The 23255-nt window shown below is 43.7% G+C and overlaps 1 protein-coding gene across 1 annotated transcript in view; it reads left to right on the top strand.

Annotated features, from left to right (window-relative positions):
* The first annotated feature begins 866 nt into the window (after positions 1–866).
* The window catches only part of LOC126199571 (lipase 3-like), a 190095-nt gene continuing 167706 nt past the window's right edge, over positions 867–23255 (top strand). Inside the window, exons 1-2 of the mRNA XM_049936494.1 lie at positions 867–968; positions 22335–22611. Coding sequence (XP_049792451.1) covers positions 867–968; positions 22335–22611 — 379 coding nt within the window. The remainder of the gene's footprint in view (positions 969–22334; positions 22612–23255) is intronic.

The raw sequence follows: 23255 nt of genomic DNA, 5'->3' as shown, positions 1-23255 counted from the left end.
CTCTTTCCAGACAGTATACGCTCTGTTCTAATTTGTTGACTCTGCAGAATAATTAATGTTTCCGTTTCTTCTTTACGAGCTTTAAATACATTTATAAATTTATTCTTTGTTTCCTACAGCTTGTTTGATGTACAAACTGAATAACACCGAGGATAGACTGCAGTCCTGTCTCACATCCATCTGAAATACCTGAAATACTGATTTTCTTTCAAGTCGGTAGACAACTGCAGACTGGTTTCTGTACAGGTGGTATATAACCTCTCGCTCCCTGTGGTTTATCCCTGATAACGTTTTTGTTTTAAAGAGTATATTCCAGTGAACATTGTGAAAAGAATTTTAGGGGTTTGAATTGGAACACGAAATTTATCGACTTGACCTAAGTACACATTACGTATATGGAAAACAAAACGAGATTAACAAAAGGTGTTAGTGAGTACCCAATACGCACTTCGATTTTCGACTCTAAATACCTGTCACTCCATGGCCCTTGAACGGAAATTCATTGTCAGTCTCAGCACTGCTAGAGTTTATCCCTCTGTGCTGAAGGGGCTGCAGTGTCTCCTGCTGAGGTGAGCTCTTCGTTCGTTAGCAACGGTCATATGTTTCTTTCACGTGCTAATTTTCTTGTTTGGTATACCAGTTAGAAATTATTGACTTGTCGAATTATTGGTTGCACTTGCGTACAGTCGTTTCCAGACTCGCTAGCTGTTCTGCTTGTGAGTAGCCTTCAGCTGTTGAACTGCATCTCCCCTGCTGCGCGGTGGCCATTCGCAGCGGCCTCCCCACCACTACTGTTGTCCCCTCTCCTATTACGCCGCCTGCACAGCCACGAGCCAAGTTATTTTGTGTGTTTTGTACTGCACAGGATGCCGTCGCTGGCCGCGCGTCTGGCTGCGGCCGTGATGCTGCTGATGGGACAGGTGCGCCGCGTCAGCCGCACCCCAGAACCCAGCCCGTGGATCCCCACGGTAAGACACTCACACTCGTATGTATCCATCTCTTACCTGCGTCGTGTCGAGCTTCTAAGGTGAATGCGGGGCACTGCCTCGAGTCAGCTTTTACTGACTGGTTGCAGGTAGAACGCGTATGACCAGGTACAATGTTACATTACATGCTGAGCGTACACAACGAATTTTTACTCTAAGGCGAGTCGTGTGCTGCTATGAAATTTTCTCGCCGATAAAACCTGTGTGCTAGTCCACTACCAGATATGTAGTTTTAATCTGACAGGAACATTCATATGCTGGGCTCCACTGGATTGCCACCCAGACACTGTATACAGTTTAAACAGGGTGTTTCAGGAACGGTATTTCCTTCGTATCTTACAAAATAATGATTAAGGGGGGTAGAATGTCAAACGGGCCGTCTTGGAGCAGGAGAGACACCACAGGATATTTTAATTTCCACTGTCTATACTTTTACGAATAAATTCATAAAACTTTGTCAGAATGACCAGGAAGTATTCAGGATTCACAATCATAGCAGTGGAAGTTCAAAAAAATAACAAAATAATTTTTTTTACATGTGAAAGTTCATCATTTTTTCACTTCTACTGGCTGCTTTTGTTGCTATAGATACACGTTTGTTCATAAGTAAGAGAGACTGTTGGATGAATTTTGCACAGCATACAAACCATACTTACAGGTGTATGAAACTCTAGAAGTTATTTAATTTATGAAAAAATGAATGTGCTGTTACATTTTAAACTTCATGTTTAGAAAAAACTCAAATTTTATAGTTAATTATCTCAATTTTTACCACAGTTTTTAATAGATTTGGAAAATTCTAGCGTTTCATACACCTGTAAATATGGTTTGTATGTTGTGCAAAATTCATCGAAGAATCTCCCTTACTTATGAAGAAAAGTGTACCTACAGCAACAAACACAGCCAATGGTAAGTGAAAAAAGGTTAAATACAAATGTAAAAGAATAAATTATTTTCTTATATTTTTGAACTTCCACCACTATAACCACTATGACCTTTCTGGTCATTCTGACAAAGTTTTATAAATTTAATTTTAAAAGTATAGACTGCGGAAATTAAAAAGTCCTGTGGTGTCTCTCCTGCTCCAAGTCGTCCCGTTTGACGTCCTACCCCCCTTAAGAAAGATATATTTATATAGGTAAATTTAAAAAACGCTACTCTCTCTATGGAGTTATGAAGAACACAAAAAAAAAATTCGAAATGATTGTATGGCATCAATGGCCGGGGGCTCTCAGGTGGGAAGTTCGGCCGCCAAGTGCAGGTCTTATTGAGTGCGACGCCACATTGGATGACTTGCGCGTCGACAATGGGGATGAAAAGATGATGAGGACAGCACAACACCCAGTCCCTGAGGGGAGAAAATCTCCAACCCCAGCCAGGAATCGAACCTGGGGCCCCGTGCGTGGCATTCAAACACACTGACTGTTCAGCTAAAAGAGCGGACACAACACCAAAAAATAGTTACTTTTGAATAATGAAATTATGGGAATACATTTGTCTAGGTAAAATATTGTAAGTTATTAACACTGCAAGATCACGGGTTAAAGTAAGTGCTAGAAAAGCCAATGCAAATGCGAAATGCTGGTACATTACTTAGTTATTTTCCAGAGAGAGACAGTAACGAGCAATAATTTTTTAAATAGAACAATATGTTTCTTCATGTAACTGATGCGTTCAAACCAACTGTACACAAAAAAAAAAATGAAATTTCTGACAATTTGAGATAGGGGACCAGAAACGTTCAAAGTGTTAGAGGAAGATGCAACGTGCTGTAGATAACCGTGCTCAGATGGACATTCTGGGGCGGAGTGTGCATTTAAGTCGGGTTTTCAAAGAAGTGCCAATTTTTATGAGCGCACAACTCAGTGCGCCTTCTAAACGATACGCAGACAGAGTGTTCGTGTCATGAAGTGAGAACCTTCCTCGATGCGCTCTTTGAATTCATCTGGGTGTTGTAACATAAATATCATTCTTTAGATATCCCCCAAAATGAAATCTACTAGCACTCAATTGGGCAAACGTTTGTGCCATTCTTGAGGACCACGGGGTCCAAAACAGCTCGCAGGAAATCTGTTGTTCAGTTCTTGCACAAGATCACGTGCAGACTGGACTGGACGATCATTGTGCTCCTTTCACACACGGCCTTTAATATCTAGACTGATATTTTCAAGGAGACAACCTAAATTGTAAATGACGATTTCACACTGTTACATGCAGTAGGGCTCTTAGGACTAGAGGGCGGAATTGATTGACTGAGTTCGGGTTAAGAAGCACACCATTTATATATTTACTGACCACTTGGACAGAAGGTAGATTTATTTGAACAATCAACCTTCCCAAGTAACTGAATTCATAATTTAGCACATCAATGTACTATTAATTAAACTCAAATCAAAAAAATTTAAATGAAGTTAATTTTATAGTACACTACTGGCCATTAAATTTGCTACACCAAGAAGAAATGCAGATGATAAACGGGTATTCATTGCACAAATATGTTATACTAGAACTGACTTGTGATTATATTTTCACGCAATTTGGGTGCATAGTACCCAGAACAACCACCTCTGGCCGTAATAACGGCACTGATACGCCTGGCCATTGAGTACAACAGAGCTTGGATGGCGTGTACAGGTACAGCTGCCCATGCAGCTTCAACACGATACCACAGTTCATCAAGAGTAGTGACTGGCGTATTGTGACGAGCCAGTTGCTCGGCCACTATTGACCAGACGTTTTCAGTTGGTGAGAGATCAGGAGAATGTGCTGGCCAGGGCAGCAGTCGAACATTTTCTGTATCCAGAAAGACTTGTAAAGGACATGCAACATTTCTGAGTTAATCGTTGCACCACGAAGGAGGACATCAAGCAGAATATTTTCAGAAGATCGTTGCCATGTTTTTACCGGCTGAGGGTGCAGCTTTGAACTTTTAAGTCGGAGGAGAGGTGGTGTGGCGTCACTCCATGGACTGCAGTTTTGCTTCCGGTTCGAAGTGACATCGCCTGTGACGAAGTTCGACAAAAATCGTCACGACCAGCCTCGTAACATGCAACCAGTTCCGCACAGATGATTCCTCGTTGCTTTTTATGGTCTTGTCTTAAGTGGCGAGAACTCAGCGGGTAGGCACCTTTGACTACACCAACTGCTGAACGAGTGTGTCAGCACTATTAGCAGAGACATCCAATTACGCAGCGAGGTGTTTGATTGCGAACCGTCGCTCACCTCAAATGAGAGTGTCCGCACGTTTCAACATTGTAGGTGTCACAATCAATCGTGCAGCTGGCCGACACGAGGGAGATCGGAGGGGTTTGCATGACTCTGTTGGGATGACAGACATCTCGCAAAAAGACTGACCGTACTTTCGTTCACTGCCAGGCCTCCGTAGACCTTCTGCAAGCCCCTCTGGCTATCTACGACGCTCTTGTTTTCCGTCAAAAGAAAGTCAGTGACAGCTCTGTCTTCGAACGGGTCTAAGTTACAGACACCATTTTGAAAGCTATATAAAGCGTCATCACATACCGGAATTTTAAGGTACTGTAAGGCGTGAAGCCGGAATATTCAACGATGTCCCACAACAAATTCCGCATATTTTCAACCGAAACTGATACAGAAAAAAATGTGTCCCGTTACTTATTGATTGCCTCTCATATAATTTAAATAAAAATAAATAAACATAGTTAAGAAACACCGTAAAGAAACGAGTCGTTAAAAGCAACTTCAGCAAAAACTGAATTCAGATAAACTAGAACGATCGAGAAACTGTAACTTCACTGGTGCAATCCGTAGCCCTCAACCGCTGCAAATCGTATGGCACCATTAATCACTGATGGTCGAAGTAGAGAGGATATAAAATGTAGACTGGCAATGGCAAGGAAATCGTTTCTGAAGAAGAGAAATTTGTTAACATCGAGTATTGATTTAAGTGTCAGGAAGTCGTTTCTAAAAATATTTGTATGGAGTGTAGCCATGTATGGAAGTGAAACATGGACGATAACCAGTTTGGACAAGAAGAGAATAGAAGCTTTCGAAATGTGGTGCTACAGAAGAATGCTGAAGATAAGGTGGGTAGATCACGTAACTAATGAGGAGGTATTGAATAGGATTGGGGAGAAGAGAAGTTTGTGGCACAACTTGACTAGAAGAAGGGATCGGTTGGTAGGACATGTTTTAAGGCATCAAGGGATCACAAATTTAGCATTGGAAGGCAGCGTGGAGGGTAAAAATCGTAGAGGGAGACCAAGAGATCAATACACTAAGCAGATTCAGAAGGATGTAGGTTGCAGTAGGTACTGGGAGATGAAGAAGCTTGCACAGGATAGAGTAACATGGAGAGCTGCATCAAACCAGTCTCAGGACTGAAGACCACAACAACAACAACATTAATCACAATGTAGAAAAACGTCTAGGCAACCGACTATTCACGTGATCACACAACAAAACAACTAAATCTGCATTGTATACAGCAACATAATACACTACTGGCAGCCAACTTAATGTGCTCAGTTCAGACACAGTCACAGTAACAATGCGCAGTTCACGGATATCAGTCGGAAACAAAATTGGAAATTTGTGGTAAGTTCCCATGGGAGCAACTGCTGAGGTCATCGGTCCCTAGATTTACACACTAGTTAATCTAACTTAAACTAACTTACGCTAAGGACAACACACACACCCACGCTCGAGGGAAGACTCTAACCTCCGACGGGGAGAGCCGCACGAACCGTATCAGTCGGAGTATGACGATTTAGCAAGATGCAGATTTCGGTACCTCATTTGGAGAGAATACTCACTAGCACAACTAGTACATACACAACGTATGTCCCATATCCTCAGTGTGTGTGACAGAGGAGCGTCGACACACTATAACAGGTCCCAACAACCCATGTCTGTTCAGGCGAACCAGCACACTATCACTGCTGTACGCAGGGCGCCCACAGGCAAACAGCCCCACCTCTCGGCCTGCGGCCACGCTTCATCTTCGACCAGCACCACCCCGTCTGCTCGCTCCAATAACCGATTTTGCTCCTTGTTGCACATGTGCCCCGCCAGATGCACACTGTCCCAACCAGAGAGGCAACCATGCCAATGATTTGCAGTCGTACTTCCTACAGTCAACTGAGAAAGCTTGAAAGGGGACAAATTGTGGTCTTCCGAGGGCTGGGATGCGCCTTTCAGAGAATTGACACATAAATTGTACACGCTGCGTTAGTTGTGCAACGATAGTGGTGTCAGTGTTCACGCGGACGTTCTCACAAAATGGTTCAAATGGCTCTGAGTACTATGGGACTTAACATCTATGGTCATCAGTCCCCTAGAACTTAGAACTACTTAAACCTAAGGACATCACACAACACCCAGCCATCACGAGGCAGAGAAAATCCCTGACCCCGCCGGGAATCGAACCCGGGAACCCGGGCGTGGGAAGCGAGTACGCTACCGCACGACCACGAGACGCGGGCGACGTTCTCACACACGTAGACAAGTTTCTGCACGTCCACGCAGCACATACACCCTCTAGGATCGTCGTATTATTAGAACACCAATAGCAGACCGTAAAGCTACCACAGTACAGATGAAAGGGCCTGTGAGCCCAAACGTGTCAACACTAACTGTTGCGGACCGGTTATTAGCAATGGGACTACAGGCACGCACAGCTCTAGCCCAGCTTCCACTCACGCTACAACATCTGGTACAGGCAGAGGGTCACTTGGAAGATGGAATGACGGGCCGTGGTCTTCAGCGATGAAAGAAGGTTCTGCCAGCATGCAAGAGATGGTCGTTTGCGCTTACGGCATAGACCTGGTGAGAGCTGTCTCTTAGAATGCATTCGTCCGAGAAGCACCGGCCCCACCTCAGTTCTTATGGTCTCGGGTAAGACAAACTACGACTCTCATTTACCTTTGGCGTATCTGGGCAGGGGCGCTAACCAGCCCTCGGTACGTGCAGAATTCTGTTAGATCCGTTTTCTGCCGTCCTTGCAGCAGGAAGGTCGTGTTGTTCCTTCAAGATAATGCTCTGCCACATACTCTCCGTGAAACTCAACGTGTTCCGCAAGACGTGCAGCAACTTCCCTGGCCACAGCAATCTCCGGACTTGTCTCCAATCGAGCACCTGTGGGATATGATGGGATAAGAAATGACTGCTGCGACGTGTCAACGAACAACTCATCCAGAACTACGTGAACAGATCGACCAGGTATGGTATAACGTGTCCCAGGACAATATTCGACATCTGTACCGTCCACTGGATTCCAAAGTCAGCACCTGCATTGTCGCCCTCGGAGGCTACACCGCATACTAATATGGATATTTCAACAGAGATCAATATCTGGTACGGCAGAACCGCTTGTGCCATGGATCTGCAAATATAATCATTTCATTTAATCCATATGGACTGTTTCAAGAATAAATCTTGAGTGAATTGGAAACCTCTAAAAGGATGTACTAATCCGGGAGTGTATTTAAGGCATCGAGAACGAAATTAATTATGACCTATTCGGAGGAAGTAACTCTCCGATTGTAATTGTACTCATGCTGCTCCTGAGTCAGTGATAGGTGGTAAGGGCGAAACTTGTGACCGTATACTGTTCGCCACAGAGTTGTAACCCTTATGTTACTGACTGCAACAAGTTCCCATAAGAGAAGATCGTGGTGTATTGAAGCTAAAACAAGCAATTCCATCTTTACCTCTTGCTGGTCTTCGTCTATTGCCGCCATGCCATTTCTAACTACTTATTTGTCGGAGTCATTCTTTAACACATAAGAAATTTGTAGTTGATGGAGAACTTCAACCAAGATATGTCACAGCCTAAGCAATGACTGCTTTACACACATCCTGTCGTCATTCAACGAGCATCAGCAACATATTAACCTTCTCATTTGATGTGCATGCCATGTTCATTCCATGTCAACATCAATGGCCGATCGAACCTCATTTGTCTGAGTATTCCGACCTGCGTTGTATACGGCAGTGTAGTGTGAAATCTAACCGAACATGACTTCAAAGGCCGGCCGGGGAGGCCGAGCGGTTCTAGGCGCTACAGTCTGGAACCGCGCGACCACTACGGTCGCAGGTTCGAATCCTGCCTCGGGCATGGATGTGTGTGATGTACTTAGGTTAGTTAGGTTTAAGTAGTTCTAAGTTCTAGGGGACTGATTATTTCAGCAGTTAAGTCCCATAGTGCTCAGAGCCATTTAAACCATGACTTCAAAACAGCGCAAGGAGGAACCTCCTCGCTCCGTCTTCTTCTTCCTGACTTTATCCCCTGTCTCCATGAGGTAGGCGTGTTATTTCGGCTCTGTAAATTTTGATGGTAGTGGGTTGCCCGATGCCCATTCTAACGGCACTATTTCTCCTCGAGACGGAATTTGTATACCTCAGTTGTCCAGTGCTACCTCATGTTCAAGTATGAGAACGTTTTTCCAAGTGTTTATGTGTGTGTATATGAGGCGGGGCGTGGATACCAGATCGGTATTTATCTAGATGGATGTGCGAAACCTCCTAAAACGTCCATCCGGCCCTCGTCACTAATCTGCCGGTTGGATTCGCACCGGGGCCTGCGCGTCTCCCAGTGTCCCAGAAGAAGGCACTTTAACGCGCTAGGCTATCTGGGGGGGGGGGGGGGGGTAACCTTGTCGCTCCATGACATCATTAATGTACATCTCGTCTGCTGGCCGTTTAGAAGGCGCACTGAGTTGTGCATTCAGGAAAATGAGTACTACTGTGAACATCTACCTGAAATTAAGATTTGGTTTTAACAGAAATAGGATTTGAATTTATCGTACACAGTTGGTTTACATACTCTCAGGGTCAGAAAAAAAACGTAGCACATTGAAGGATTAGAGACAGAACGTTCATATTCACAGGATATGTACATTAGCATGTTCTGCAGAAATGATTAGCATTTGAACCAAGTCGGCCCGCGGGTTCAGGGTTAAGTTCGGTAATGGGTGGCAACACCATCTACCGGTCAAATGCGCTTGCGGCTCTCGTTTTCGCTATAAATCGAAGGTAACGGATCAGTGTGACTTGAGCAGACGTGCAGGATGCCTTGCAGACGTATGCGCGAACCGTACCGTCAAATCAGTGACTTCGAAAGAGGACGCGTTGTTGGCGTGAGAAAAAGTGGTGCATCCATCCACGAAATTGCTGCCCGTGTGGGACAAAGTGTTTCGTCAGAGCAACGGGTGTGTGCAGAATGGTTCACGGAAGGTCGTAGAACACGACTAGATGGGTCAGGTTGCACAACGCAGACCAATTCCCCAGATCGGCACCTCATCCGAATAGCATTGCAGGACAGATCTGCGTCCTCTTCGGCTCTGGAGCAACGGTGGAACTGTGTAACACATCATACACAATCATTGCCGTTTATTACCGCACGGGTTACGTGCGCGTTGGCCGGTTCTCCACCTACATTTGAAGAATTTCCAGAAATATGCTAGACGGCAATGGTGTATGGAACGACGTCACAGGGGACAGGAACGGCGTCAGATAGCGTTTTTGGACGAATCCAGGTTCTGTTTATTTGAAAATGATGGACGAATTTTGGTTTACCCACAGACAGGTGGAGCGACACCATAGTGACTGCCATCTGCACAAGACATACAGTGCCAAGCCAAAGCCTCATGGTGTGGGATGCTATTGGGCACAACCACAAATCACCGTTGGTGCACGTCCAGGGCACTGTGACCCGTGTGACCTACTTGAATGACACCCTGTGACCCGCAGCCATAACCTCTCCGCCACAACACCCATTTTTCAGCAAGATAATGCACGACCACATGTTGCTGCACTGACACATGCCTTTTTCACAGGATGTCAGAGTTTTGCCCTGGCCTGCCAGATCACCATACATGTCGCCAACCGAAAATGTGTGGCATATGGTGAAATGACAGTTGCGGAGCCGTGATCCAATGCCAACCAATGCAGATGAACTTTGGAACCAGGCGAAGGCAGTGTGGATGGCTATAGCATAGGATGCCATAAGCGCCTTATACGTGTCGATGCAATCACTCTTTGGACAAGTTATCAGGGCCCAAGGCGGATCCTGTGCCTATTAGGCAACAGGACACATGCTGAACCGAGTTGCCTGAAATGCTAATCATTTCTGCCAATCATACTAAGGTACCTGTCCTATGAATATGAACGTCCTTTCACTAATCGTTCAAGGTGTTCTGTTTTTCCTGAACATGAGTGTGCGTACCATGCCTGACAAAAAAGTAAAGCACCCAGAAGCGGAGGAGGAAACGAAACTGCAAGTTTTTAGTAGGTACTTTATGTTATATCAGCAATGACAACATCGAGTCAAATCTACTAAGAACTTGGCAGTCTGAACCCAGTTCGTATGACGGTGCACACAGACTGGCCTGACGTATGTGATGATTCAGTTCGAAAGCCGTTGTAGCCTCTCCTGAGGCTAGGTAGCCCGTAGATGATGTAACTGATCCTCGATTTGTTGGATACTGGCACTGGTACAGAATTGACTTCCGAGCTGATGCCGCACATTTTCTGTCAGGGACGCATCTTGGGATCTTGCTGGCCACAGGAGTACCTCAACATAACGCAGACAGTTCGTAGGGGCATGTGCCATGTGTGGACTAGCATTGTCCTGTTGAAAAATGGCACCACAATGCTTTCGCATGAGAGGTAACGCATGATGGTGCATGATGTCTCATTTCGAACAGCTGTGCGGTCAAGGTTCCCTCAGTCAAAATTTGAAGTCATAATCGATGGCTTCCCATACCATGATCTCAAGAGCAGAACTACAGTACCTCTCCAAAACATTGGATGAATGGAACCTCTCCACAGGTCACCACCACATTTGCCAACGATAGTCATCCGGGATAGTGCAGAACCGCGATTCATCGCTGAACACAGTGCGACGTCATTCAGCGGGAGTCTATGCTTCCTGGGCCAGTTCCTAATGCAGCCGTTTGTGTGTTAGCGTTAACTACTACTTATGCACGGTATGGTAATTACTTAGGACGGCTGATGCTAGTTTTCAGTCAATGGTACGGGATGACACAGAATGTTGCATGCGTCCATTACTTTATTTTGGTTGGCATCCGCAAACGTTAATGCATTATGATGTTCTTGGAGTACAATACGGCAGTCCTCCCTTATGGTGATCGGAAGTTGCGACCGGAACCTTGACGACGAGTATTCCTGCCACCACATATCCATTCTGTCCTACATCGGGCCACTGTTACTTGAGAATTCACCTTAAATCTGCATATAGGATGAATCGAGTAGATAGCCAAGTGGTGACACACAGTGAGGCCCCTTTCAAACTTCGTTTCAGGCGAGTACGCGGCGTCTCCATGTCTTTCACGTTGATCACTCAACAACTGACGCTGCTCACGTCCTTTATATTCCCTACTAGACCTGCTGACAACACTAACCGCCAAAAACACTAATGTGGCCTGATGCCCGTTCTATCAGTGACAGAGAACTGCACCACTAATCACTTACATACCTGCCAATCATATATCCGTGTACGTAGTTGAGGCGTCCTGCGTGACCCGCAGGACAGGACAGATAGATTGTGGAAAGGGGCAAAAATAAGGGGCTGTCAGTTACACTCGAACATACAACTTTATTATTTGATCAAACATTACAAGATAAAAAAAAAATTTTTTTTAAACACACAGCTTTAACCTTGGGACTTAACTACCGGCTGAAAGCGACTTTAATTTAAAAACGGCTAAAGGCCAATAACTTAAAACGCATGCATAATCAGAAATTTAAAAGGCAAGCCTTATCTTAAAACAGTTCTTTAGTTAGGCTGAAGTAAACAAATTAAATTCAAATCGGCTGAAGGCCTAACAGTTAAAATTCCACAATATTAATTTTTTTTAATAGCAAAGGCCTTACGTGAAACAGTTCTTTTATTTAGGATGAAGGCCTTAAGAGCAAATGAACTCAAACTCAAAATCGGCTGAAGGCCCAAGAGTTAAAACTTCAACAAAATTAAAATTTTTAAAATGCCAAAGGGCTTACGTGAAACAGTATTTTAAACTAAGCTGAAGGCCTTAAAAGCGAAACAACTCTAATTTTAAAAAAATCGGCTAGAAGCCATACAAGTACAAACAACAAGAACAAATTTTAAAAAACAGGGCAGTACACCCAAGAGCGCTCAGATGTTCGAGGATCGGCCTGAAATTCAAACACTAACGCTCGCTTAGGTGAGAAGGCGGTCTGGCCAACCATTGACGATCCGACAGAACCTAACAGACAGTCAACGGAGCAAGCGATAGGATAACTTCTCTTTCGTGTCCGGGATCGGTGAGCCACGGACCTCGTAGCAATGGGAACAGCCCCTCACACTCCGACCGCGCGTGGACGCCCCAGGTCCCGGCCAGACACGCGCCACGGAGACTTCCTCGCTGCTCCACGCCAACCGACCAACAGCCCAGACCCGGAAACGGTGAAAGGAGCAAATATACGTCGGCCGATGAGATGACCAACCGAACGACCAACCAACGGTCATCCCTCTCCAATCTCCATCCACCCGACAGTTCATTTGTGTCGACAGCGGTCGGCGAGCACCGGCTGTCGGCGCCTCAGCGGCGCTCCGTCCCCCGACTTCACTGATGCTGCGTCCCGACTGCACTTCTGGTCCGTCTCCAACTGTCTGCCAGACACACGAAGACCCGGAAATACTATCGGTCACTCACTCCAGAGATGGTACGACAGTGCACTTACCGATACGCGCTGCCGCTGCCGCTCACGGGCAAGTAAGGCAGGAAGTTAGTGACGCCAGCAAATGGAATAAGAAACGAGGTGGCAGTACCTTAATAGAAGATGACGAACAATAAATGGGATAAACGCGGGCCATGCACACCTCAGTAGTTACAGTCATCTGGTGCTTCTCATTTATATTCAATCTATAACGTAATGCTTCTAAATAGACAGTATGCGAGGTATCAGTTAACTTTTCGATCGATAATCGGGCACGTCGGCCTACACATCTTTACTTCTGGCAGTACTTTATTCCAATTTTCCTAACTCCACAGAAGTTCAACTGCATTGAAGGACTGGCATTGTTGGAAGAATGGATATTGTGAAAAATTTACTTAGGCACAGGTTAAGGTATGAAACAAGGTGTGTGCTGTTTTCAAATGTCCTGCCGGATTGAAACTATATCCCACAAGATATGCAAGAGAACATCTATGAAGTCTGCAAAGTTGGAGAATGGTTTTGTTTGAAGTGATGCTGTGAAGACAGGTCTTGAGTTATACCACAGTCTAATATAACAGTCGCGACACTCACTGCTGTAAAAGTTGTTGCCGTTTGACAGATGGAGCGACACTAGCGCTCCAAGTGGCAGGTAAGGTGAACGTCAGACGCGTCGTAAGCATAATGTTTGTTTGCATCAATTTCCTACTTAATTTCCGAATTATTTGAGTTATTTTCTTGCCTCCAAGGTTTTGTGTGGTACCAGAAGGCATATATGTTTCTAAAAATGATTCTAAAATAAGCGCAAGTACGGACAAAAATCATGAATAGAGTGGCAAGCTACAACACATTCGTGAAGAAACACTTGTGACATTGGACAGAATTGCAGCTTACCACGTTGATATCTAAAGAATATAAACACGCAGATTCACATGTAAGAAGCACAGACATGTACCTATACAAGCAAAAACGATCGACAGCTCGTTTATCGTTCTGTAGGCCTACTGCGTTTGTCATTTTCGCCTGTTGCCACAAGTACGACCTTCATCTTTATATTATTCTAAGTGGGACAAGCAACTGCAAAATAGTGGGAGAAATATGCTACAAACATTATAATGAGCTGATTACACGACATTTCACGAAAAAACAAATATTTGAATAATTTTCAATCAATCTGTCAGTGCACAAGGTGCTGACAAAATAATGTCATCACACGAAAGAAGCAAGGAAAATTAAGTGACTAACAACAGAAGTGAACGAAATACATACCAAAGAAATCAGCAGCCCAAACGAACCAACTTCTTCAGTTTCTTATTTGCTTTCTTGTTGTTAGAAACTAAGTCTTGATTCCAATATTTGAGCCGGTAAACGAGTCTCACTTTAACAAATATCTTGATTAACAGCAGCTTAGTTTCTTCACAACATCCAGGAGGAAAACTTGGGACAGCCATCAACAAGTTTACATATAATTCACCACAGTTTTTCTTGTGAGAATGTTCATCAAAAACTGAAGCCATCTGATTTTCAAAATCCCTCAAAAATAAACAAATATTTTCACTGCAAATAACCAAGCTTCCAAAATTGCCTTCGTAACTTTTGAAATGGCAATAAAATTTGTCATTTGCATCTAAGTCCTGGCTGTTGTCTACAAGTAGATTCCTGCACTTGACACAATTATGTAAAGAAAAAAGTTTCTTCAATATGTAACCAAACACATATCTCATACTGTTTTGTTCTCCAAGGTCTGCTGGAACTTCCACATTTGGTAGCTTTGTTGCAGAACTTGTATCACTACTGCATAACAACTGTGAGACCTTTAATGTTTGAGCAGATTTCATGTCCATTATTGCCTGCCCCCAGTCAATTCCTTCACAATTACTGCTTGCCACATTAAAAGAATTTATCAGTTTGCTTAGTGTACAGTTGTTAAATGCAGCACAAAACTGCCTTGGAGATGGGTTGCTGCAAAAACCACCTCTCTGCCTTATAGTTGAAAAAAAGTTTTCCAATGTGTCTTGGTTAATTTTACGTGAGAATAAGTACAATTTTGTTCCAGTCAGTACCTCGGCAGCAAGCATTTCCAAAGCACATATATTGCTTAGAAGCCCCTTTACACATTTTATCCTCAGGGAGTAATCTTTTCCATCAGAGCCTACAAATTTCCAAGAGTGAATCCATGGCTTCATCACATGTAGAACATCCAGATGCTGTGAATCACTCCTAATACAGTTTCTTAGATGCACAGGCCCTTTCACACTGTATGTATTAAAAATATCAAAAATGTCATTAACTTTCTGACAAAAGTCTGAAGTGCCAGTTGCAGATAATGGCATACTACCACAAAATACAAGTGTGTCAATACCAGCTGCCACTGTGTGGCTTAACACACGAACTGCAGTACCCACTTTCATTTTTGAAAAAGCTGGCAGTTCGACAGCTTTTTTAGTCAGCTTGGGAGCTAACTTGTATTTCCTGTGCAAGTCATTTGAATAGAGCTGAGAAATGTCCTTCCAAGAAGCAGTACCAACCAAACCATCATTTGATGTATGAATTATGTCATACCTAAATAGGTTGTTTCTGATGCTCTTAAACAAATGTGGGGTGTCATAGAAGAAATAGATCTTCTGCTCCTCATATACCAAACTTGGATTGTCTTGTGTAATTCCCAGTCTCTTTCTCCAGTCCACAAAATTTGAACCCTGATCAGTCACACAGGTCTTTACAACCAAGCCAATTTCCTTAAGTCTTTTGACTACTTCATAAAATATAGCAGTCAAATGCATAGCTCCCACTGTTCCTTTACAAAAACAGTACAGCAATGGTTGTTTGAAACATGAAAAAATGCCACTAATCGTTATCACCAACACACTGTTGGCAATTTTAGCTGTGCGTGTACACCCCAAGTCCTCAAAACCAATAACAGTGTCAGAAGTGCTGTCATATGTCAAATTTGCCATTAGAGACATTTCATCCAATGACATATTCACAAGTTTATCATTATCAGAAAAATGTTGCACCTTTTGCTATAAAAGATGGAATATTTTGTCACTTATCCCACATTTTATTTGTATGCCTTCCACATACCTTTGTAATGTACGCACTGATGGAAGCATAAAACATTCTGACAAAAACCTGTATGCCTGAGTGCTGTAATATAATAAATTTAGAGCAAACAGCTTATTTTCGTCTTTCCATCTTGCAGCACGTTTCTCTTTCAATGGCATGCTAATCTGGCTTAACAACAAGTCAAGGGCATCTTTTTTTAAATATCGGGATCCTATAGTCTTTAACATTCGTTTGTCCTTGTTCACTTGCTCCTTCTGATACAGTTTCTGTCGCTGTCTGTAGGCACTTTCCTTGTCCCGTAATAGTTTCGCTCGAAGTCTAGCGATTTGCACATTCTGACACTTCACACGCTTTTGTAAGACACGAACAGCTGCACTTAATCTAACCACTTCATCGTCAAAGCAAGTCTGTGTTGACGATTCACACGAATCTGGCACTGATACATGGAGAGTTGAACCGGCTGCTTCTGTGTCATAGGACTGTTTTACTGCTTTAGATTGACTGTCGAATCTTTGTGGCAGTTTCCTCTTCATCGTCAGCTGAGGTGGCTTATTTGGAATGTCAAACAGTGTGGGTACTGCATTCCACACGAGTTTGTTGTTGTCTGCGTTCATGAACTGGTTTTGTTCGAAATGTAGCGAACAAAACCTAATATTATTATACAGGTACACTGGGTCTTTCTTCATGAGGTCTTCTCGCCTGCTATTAATAAGCCATTTTCTGCTCCTAAAACGAAACATTCATCATTTATACACATATAGTTTGCAAGTGAATCCTGACGATACAGTTTAGTAACATGATGGTATATACCTCTCAGGATCCTTAGGAAACCTAAAAAAATACAGCTGTGGTGTCTTCTTCTTGTTGTTGGTGCAATTTATTGCGCTACAAACGCTCCCGCCAGTAAAAGCCATTGTATAAATCAAAATAAACAACCACTATTCTCTTTCACGATCGCGCCTAACTCACAGTGTAACCTACCTGCCGCTTGGGGCGCTGCTGGCGCTGTAGGCAACAAAATCGAGGCGAAGTGTGGCGACTGTTATATTAGACTGTGGTTATACCTAGATAACTCAGTGGATAAGACTATTGCCTGCCAAAGGCAAGGTTCCAGTTAAATTTCTGCTCGGGTGCACAGTTTCAATCGGCCAGAAACTTTCAATCCCAAGGAAGTTCCAACCAAAATTTACAGAATTTACAGGGTGATTCCCTTGGGTGCAAGACAAATTCCAGAATTGGAAATTCTTCCCCGGATATTCACCATTGAGAACGAAACTTTCCTTTCACCCGTTGCTCGGAGTTTCCATCGGGATGCCTGAAACCCCAGTCTCAATTGCTTTCAGTATGCACACGCTCCACGCGATGTACTGCACGCAATAAAAAATACGCGATGTACTGCTCCACAGATTTAATGGGAAACGTTTTAGATCGATTCTCTGCACCGCTACACATGTAAAAACAGTTTAAATAACAGTCTCCAGACTGGCTTTGATCCGCGACACAGGGTTCAACTTCACATTCCTCCAAAGTCGATAATTACGGGCATGTAGAAATCCAACAAATTTTAGAAAGGTACCGTGACGCGAACATGGGACTGGAAAATATACACAGTTCATAAATCACTTCCAGCTGGCTTATGACAATTCCCGGCGATAATTTTCATGACAACAAATGAAGAGACTGGAGCTAGTTGGCATGGTTTTGGATTTTTGATGTTCCTATTTCTTGCGCGACACTTGGAGGGATTCTGGTATATGCACCGAATAGCTTAACTTTTTGATTGCAAAATCATGTTGTATCCATTAATTAAATACATGTTTAGATAATCCCAAAAACACTTTCCCTCAAACGCCATAACTATTCCAACCAACCTGTAGTTTTCATAAGCTGACATGGATAGGAATACTTAGGCAGAACACAACAATTGAGGAAAATATTTTTACCAAAAGTTGGGGTAACTTACTTTTCAAAGAATAAAGTTTTCAAAAAATAAATTCCACATGAAGAAATAATAGTTGAACAAAAATAAATTCTCCTCTAATGTATAAACAACAGTATGAACTTAAATGTACGAACAAACAATGAATTCTTCGTGAAAAATCAATTCTGCTGGTTATTAAAGCTACCTATAGATATTCAAATAGAATTAGCCCATTGTTTTAAATCAATAACGAATGTGGGAATTGAGCACTCGTTTACTTGAACAGATGGGTTCAATTCCGAGCACTTTTACTTTGGTCGTATCAAACTGAATCATCCATATTTGTCGATCTACGGTTTTTTCGTTCATTTTTTATCATAATGGATTCTCGAATGTCGTTGCTATCCGTTTTGACAGTCTTTCAAGGGCAATGATTGACATGATACTTCACAATAATTGTCAATTATATGGTATTCAAGTTGATCAGGAGACCCTTGAGATTGTGGGGGTCTTGTTTGATGTGACGTATTGGCATCTTTTTGAGGTTCTCCAAGGTTTGCGGGAACCGTCGAATTAGAACTCTTACCATCGTCTTGGCAGAAAGATGAGGGTGAAGGCTATTCACCTAGGTGGGTTTCTTCCATCTCCAAACTTCATTAATGAAGGCCAAGCCGTCGTCACTTTCTGCATAGCTAATCTCTAATATGCCATCATAAGAATTCGAAGAAGAAAATTCAAATCGACGTTTTCGGGCCTGATTTTTTTCTTTGACCAATCAACTTAAGTTGTATCGCTCTTCTTGACTCTACTTGTACTTTTCTTCTTATTGGCCCTTTTAGCTGCTATTTTATCCTTGAAAGGACTGTTAGTGGAATAGCAGTAATCCTTCTGTTCTGGCCAAGGTTGGATTGGTGTCGAGAACCGGGTTTGGGGAGAGGGCGAATTTTTTCCTAGATGATGTGTATTTATTCAGTGTTTACTGAAATTTTTTCTTTTTTAATGAACACCAATGGTGAGATTAGTTCTCATAGGTGTGGGACGAATTATCATGTCTATGCCAACTGTCACCATGCCGACTGGCCCCTCGGGTGTACCAAAAGCAAAATGGATACACAATCCCAAATATCAGTAATGAAATATTATGACACATACATGCAATCACAGGTAACCACTCTTTCAAAAACCGCCATTATTAGCGCCTCAGTTCGATTCACAGGTTCACAAAAAAAAAAAAAAAAAAAAAAAAAGAGATGGAAAATTGTGACTCACTAATCAGAAAATCAACGACACTTCCAGGCAAACTGAAGATACGGTGAACAGTGCATCTTTACACACATTCTCCAAGAGTACGATGACAGTGTGTTAGCTCTACGGTGGCAGGAAATAGAAGCTGTTTGCCATCTAGCTCCTTATGTCAACTATTCCTGAGAATATTTTCGTTCCGTCGTTACAACTACAAGAAAATGCATGATCTTTTTCAATAGATGCGTTTCGCTTTATCGAGATAAAGCATTAGCAGTGGTCTGTAATTAAATACACTCCTTGAAATGGAAAAAAGAACACATTGACACCGGTGTGTCAGACCCACCATACTTGCTCCGGACACTGCGAGAGGGCTGTACAAGCAATGATCACACGCACGGCACAGCGGACACACCAGGAACCGCGGTGTTGGCCGTCGAATGGCGCTAGCTGCGCAGCATTTGTGCACCGCCGCCGTCAGTGTCAGCCAGTTTGCCGTGGCATACGGAGCTCCATCGCAGTCTTTAACACTGGTAGCATGCCGCGACAGCGTGGACGTGAACCGTATGTGCAGTTGACGGACTTTGAGCGAGGGCGTATAGTGGGCATGCGGGAGGCCGGGTGGACGTACCGCCGAATTGCTCAACACGTGGGGCGTGAGGTCTCCACAGTACATCGATGTTGTCGCCAGTGGTCGGCGGAAGGTGCACGTGCCCGTCGACCTGGGACCGGACCGCAGCGACGCACGGATGCACGCCAAGACCGTAGGATCCTACGCAGTGCCGTAGGGGACCGCACCGCCACTTCCCAGCAAATTAGGGACACTGTTGCTCCTGGGGTATCGGCGAGGACCATTCGCAACCGTCTCCATGAAGCTGGGCTACGGTCCCGCACACCGTTAGGCCGTCTTCCGCTCACGCCCCAACATCGTGCAGCCCGCCTCCAGTGGTGTCGCGACAGGCGTGAATGGAGGGACGAATGGAGACGTGTCGTCTTCAGCGATGAGAGTCGCTTCTGCCTTGGTGCCAATGATGGTCGTATGCGTGTTTGGCGCCGTGCAGGTGAGCGCCACAATCAGGACTGCATACGACCGAGGCACACAGGGCCAACACCCGGCATCATGGTGTGGGGAGCGATCTCCTACACTGGCCGTACACCACTGGTGATCGTCGAGGGGACACTGAACAGTGCACGGTACATCCAAACCGTCATCGTACCCATCGTTCTACGATTCCTAGACCGGCAAGGGAACTTGCTGTTCCAACAGGACAATGCACGTCCGCATGTATCCCGTGCCACCCAACGTGCTCTAGAAGGTGTAAGTCAACTACCCTGGCCAGCAAGATCTCCGGATCTGTCCCCCATTGAGCATGTTTGGGACTGGATGAAGCGTCGTCTCACGCGGTCTGCACGTCCAGCACGAACGCTGGTCCAACTGAGGCGCCAAGGTGGAAATGACATGGCAAGCCGTTCCACAGGACTACATCCAGCATCTCTACGATCGTCTCCATGGGAGAATAGCAGCCTGCATTGCTGCGAAAGGTGGATATACACTGTACTAGTGCCGACATTGTGCATGCTCTGTTGCCTGTGTCTATGTGCCTGTGGTTCTGTCAGTGTGATCATGTGATGTATCTGACCCCAGGAATGTGTCAATAAAGTTTCCCCTTCCCGGGACAATGAATTCACGGTGTTCTTATTTCAATTTCCAGGAGTGTAGAAAGACATTAGGTGGCGTAGAGCGCTGTAACTCAAGTTGGAGGACATTAAATACTGATTTACGAAACAATGGTCAAGTATTGAGCACAAAATAGATTTGCAGTCAGTAGCGCGTATATTGAAATATAAACGCATTTAAAAGCTTTACCACTTTTAATGAAGAATCGCACTGGAGCTGAGCTTCAAATTAAATATCAAACTTAATGAAAATTCAGATATTAATATTTAAATATTAAATTCAATGTTTAAATATAAAATTCATGTTGAATACCTTTATAAAGTACGCCTGCGTTCGTCCCAAAATTTTCCTAATTATTTTTATTCTTTTTTCTTCAGATTTTCTATATCAGTTTTCCTGTTTAGTGTCAAGGTTTCGCTGGCATATGACATAGATGGTTTAATTACTGTTTTGTCTAATTTTGGCATTTAAAGATAAGCAGTTTTTATTATTGAGGTTTTGCACTAATCCTAAAGCTTTACGAGCTTCTTGTATTCTTTCTTGTTGTGCATATTTTTCAGAGATAATTTGTCCTAGCCGCGCGGGATTAGCCGAGCGGTCTGAGGCGCTGCAGTCATGGACTGTGCAGCTGGTCCCGGCTGAGGTTCGAGTCCTCCCTCGGGCATGGTTGTGTGTGTTTGTCCTTAGGATAATTTAGGTTAAGTAGTGTGTAAGCTTAGGGACTGATGACCTTAGCAGTTAAGTCCCCTAAGATTTCACACACCTTTGAACATTTTGAACACAATTTGTCCTAGATATTTAAAGTGTGATACTCTGTTAGTTTCTCCATATTTGGTTTGTAATTTGAAAATTTCTAAATTTGTTGTTGTAAACACTGTTACCTGCTGGCCGACTTTCTCTGAGCACTTTTTTAGAGTTTCTATCTGTTTTATAGCCATCTCAGAAGAATCTGGTATTATTGTGAGATCGTCCGCAAAGGCTAAGTAGGGGATTCATAAGTAATTTTTTTTTTGGTTCCTAATTTAATTTATTATTTCTTTACTACCGATTCTATTCGGAACACAGTTTTCAGACAGCATCCACATATAACACTGAACGTATCTGCAAAATTATATTATTTTACGACTCGTAATTCAGGATATATGACGTCATAGATACGTAGATGCATAAAAAGCTAACTTCTGCTTAAAATGGCACCCTGTAGAACTTGAACATCAGGTATGACGTTTAATTTATTACTTCTTTACCACTGACTCTATTTGCTACACACGTTGCAGATAGTGCCGTCATTTATCACTGAATGTACCTGTAAAATTATATCATTGTATGACATGTAGTTCAGGAGACACGACATCATAAAAACTGATATGAGCAAAAAAACTTGCTTTTTCTTAAAATCAAGTGAAAATTACCCAGACTATATTCAAGAAGTGTTTCATAATGAAAGCACTTACCAACTTCCAAAAAAACTTGAAGCACGGTTTCAAACCCTTACGTATCTTTTCCTAGCTTGGATGTTTAATTTCAAATATTTAGCACATTAACATTTGTAAAGTAATCATACGTCTGAAGCTGTTTTATCACAGGTGTCCCATCCTTTAAGGAATTTGGGGTTGACTAGTAGACACAGAAACGGGCAAATAATCCCGGTAATGGGTTGGATCTAGAACACACGGCTCTGTCCTACAGGGTAGAAAATGAGAAGAGTTAAAAGCAACAGTGATGTGTTGGTGACGGCGCTGTGCGTGGCGATTGTTGGTTGCAGCCGCAGCTGGTGGACCAGTATGGCTACGTAGTGGAGGAGTATCACGTGACGACGGAGGATGGGTACGTGCTGACTTTGCACCGTATGCCGCCGCGAGCCCTCCACCAACAAAAGGAGGAGGAGGAGTCGCCGATGTCCTTCTGGCGGCTCTTCGTCCCCTGGGACGACGCCCAAAGCAAGGGCGCCGCCAACGTTAGTCACCCGCCCGTCATGGTGCAGCACGGCCTCATGGGTAGCTCCGCCGACTGGACGCTGCCGGGGCCAACAAGGGGTCTGCGTGAGTTGCTTCTGTCTAACTACACATACAACCAGCACATTCTGTCTTGTAAAATTACACTGGACTTAACCACGAAATCTACTCTGTGTGTCACTCCAAAGAACGCCCTCTGTGTTACATAAGGTTCTTTCAACAGGGAATGGACAAAAAATAAGGAACAGCAAAACCACAACAAAATAGCATTCTTAATACGATGTCGGAAACTCTGACCATTCAAAACAGGTTCCAGTCATCTCGGAATCAATAAATACAGGCCCTTGTGGCTGTCAAGGGAATCTTATTCCATTATTCCTGCAAAATAGTGGTAACTTCAGATGTCGATGGAAGTGGACAGTGAACACGTACCCTCCCTCCAAAGTAGATCATAAAGGGTAAATAATGTTGAGATCTGGTGACTGGTGACCAGGTGAGAAGCGCCAATTCATCCTCATGATAATAAAATCAGTCCTAGATGATGCGAGCTGTCTGAATAGAGGCCCTGTCCTCTTGGAACATCTTGGAACACCACTGAGGAACAAATCATGCGCTGGACCTGATCATCCGAAATAGTCCCATAATTCTTGGCACTGATGAGACCTTGCAGATTGTAAGGTGTCAGGCAAATCCAACATCTTCCATGGAAACCCTGACATGATAGCAAATCC

The sequence above is a fragment of the Schistocerca nitens genome, chromosome 8 (genome assembly GCF_023898315.1).
Source record: "Schistocerca nitens isolate TAMUIC-IGC-003100 chromosome 8, iqSchNite1.1, whole genome shotgun sequence".
Taxonomy (NCBI): Eukaryota; Metazoa; Arthropoda; class Insecta; order Orthoptera; family Acrididae; genus Schistocerca; species Schistocerca nitens.
This window is presented reverse-complemented; position numbering and strand designations above follow the sequence as displayed.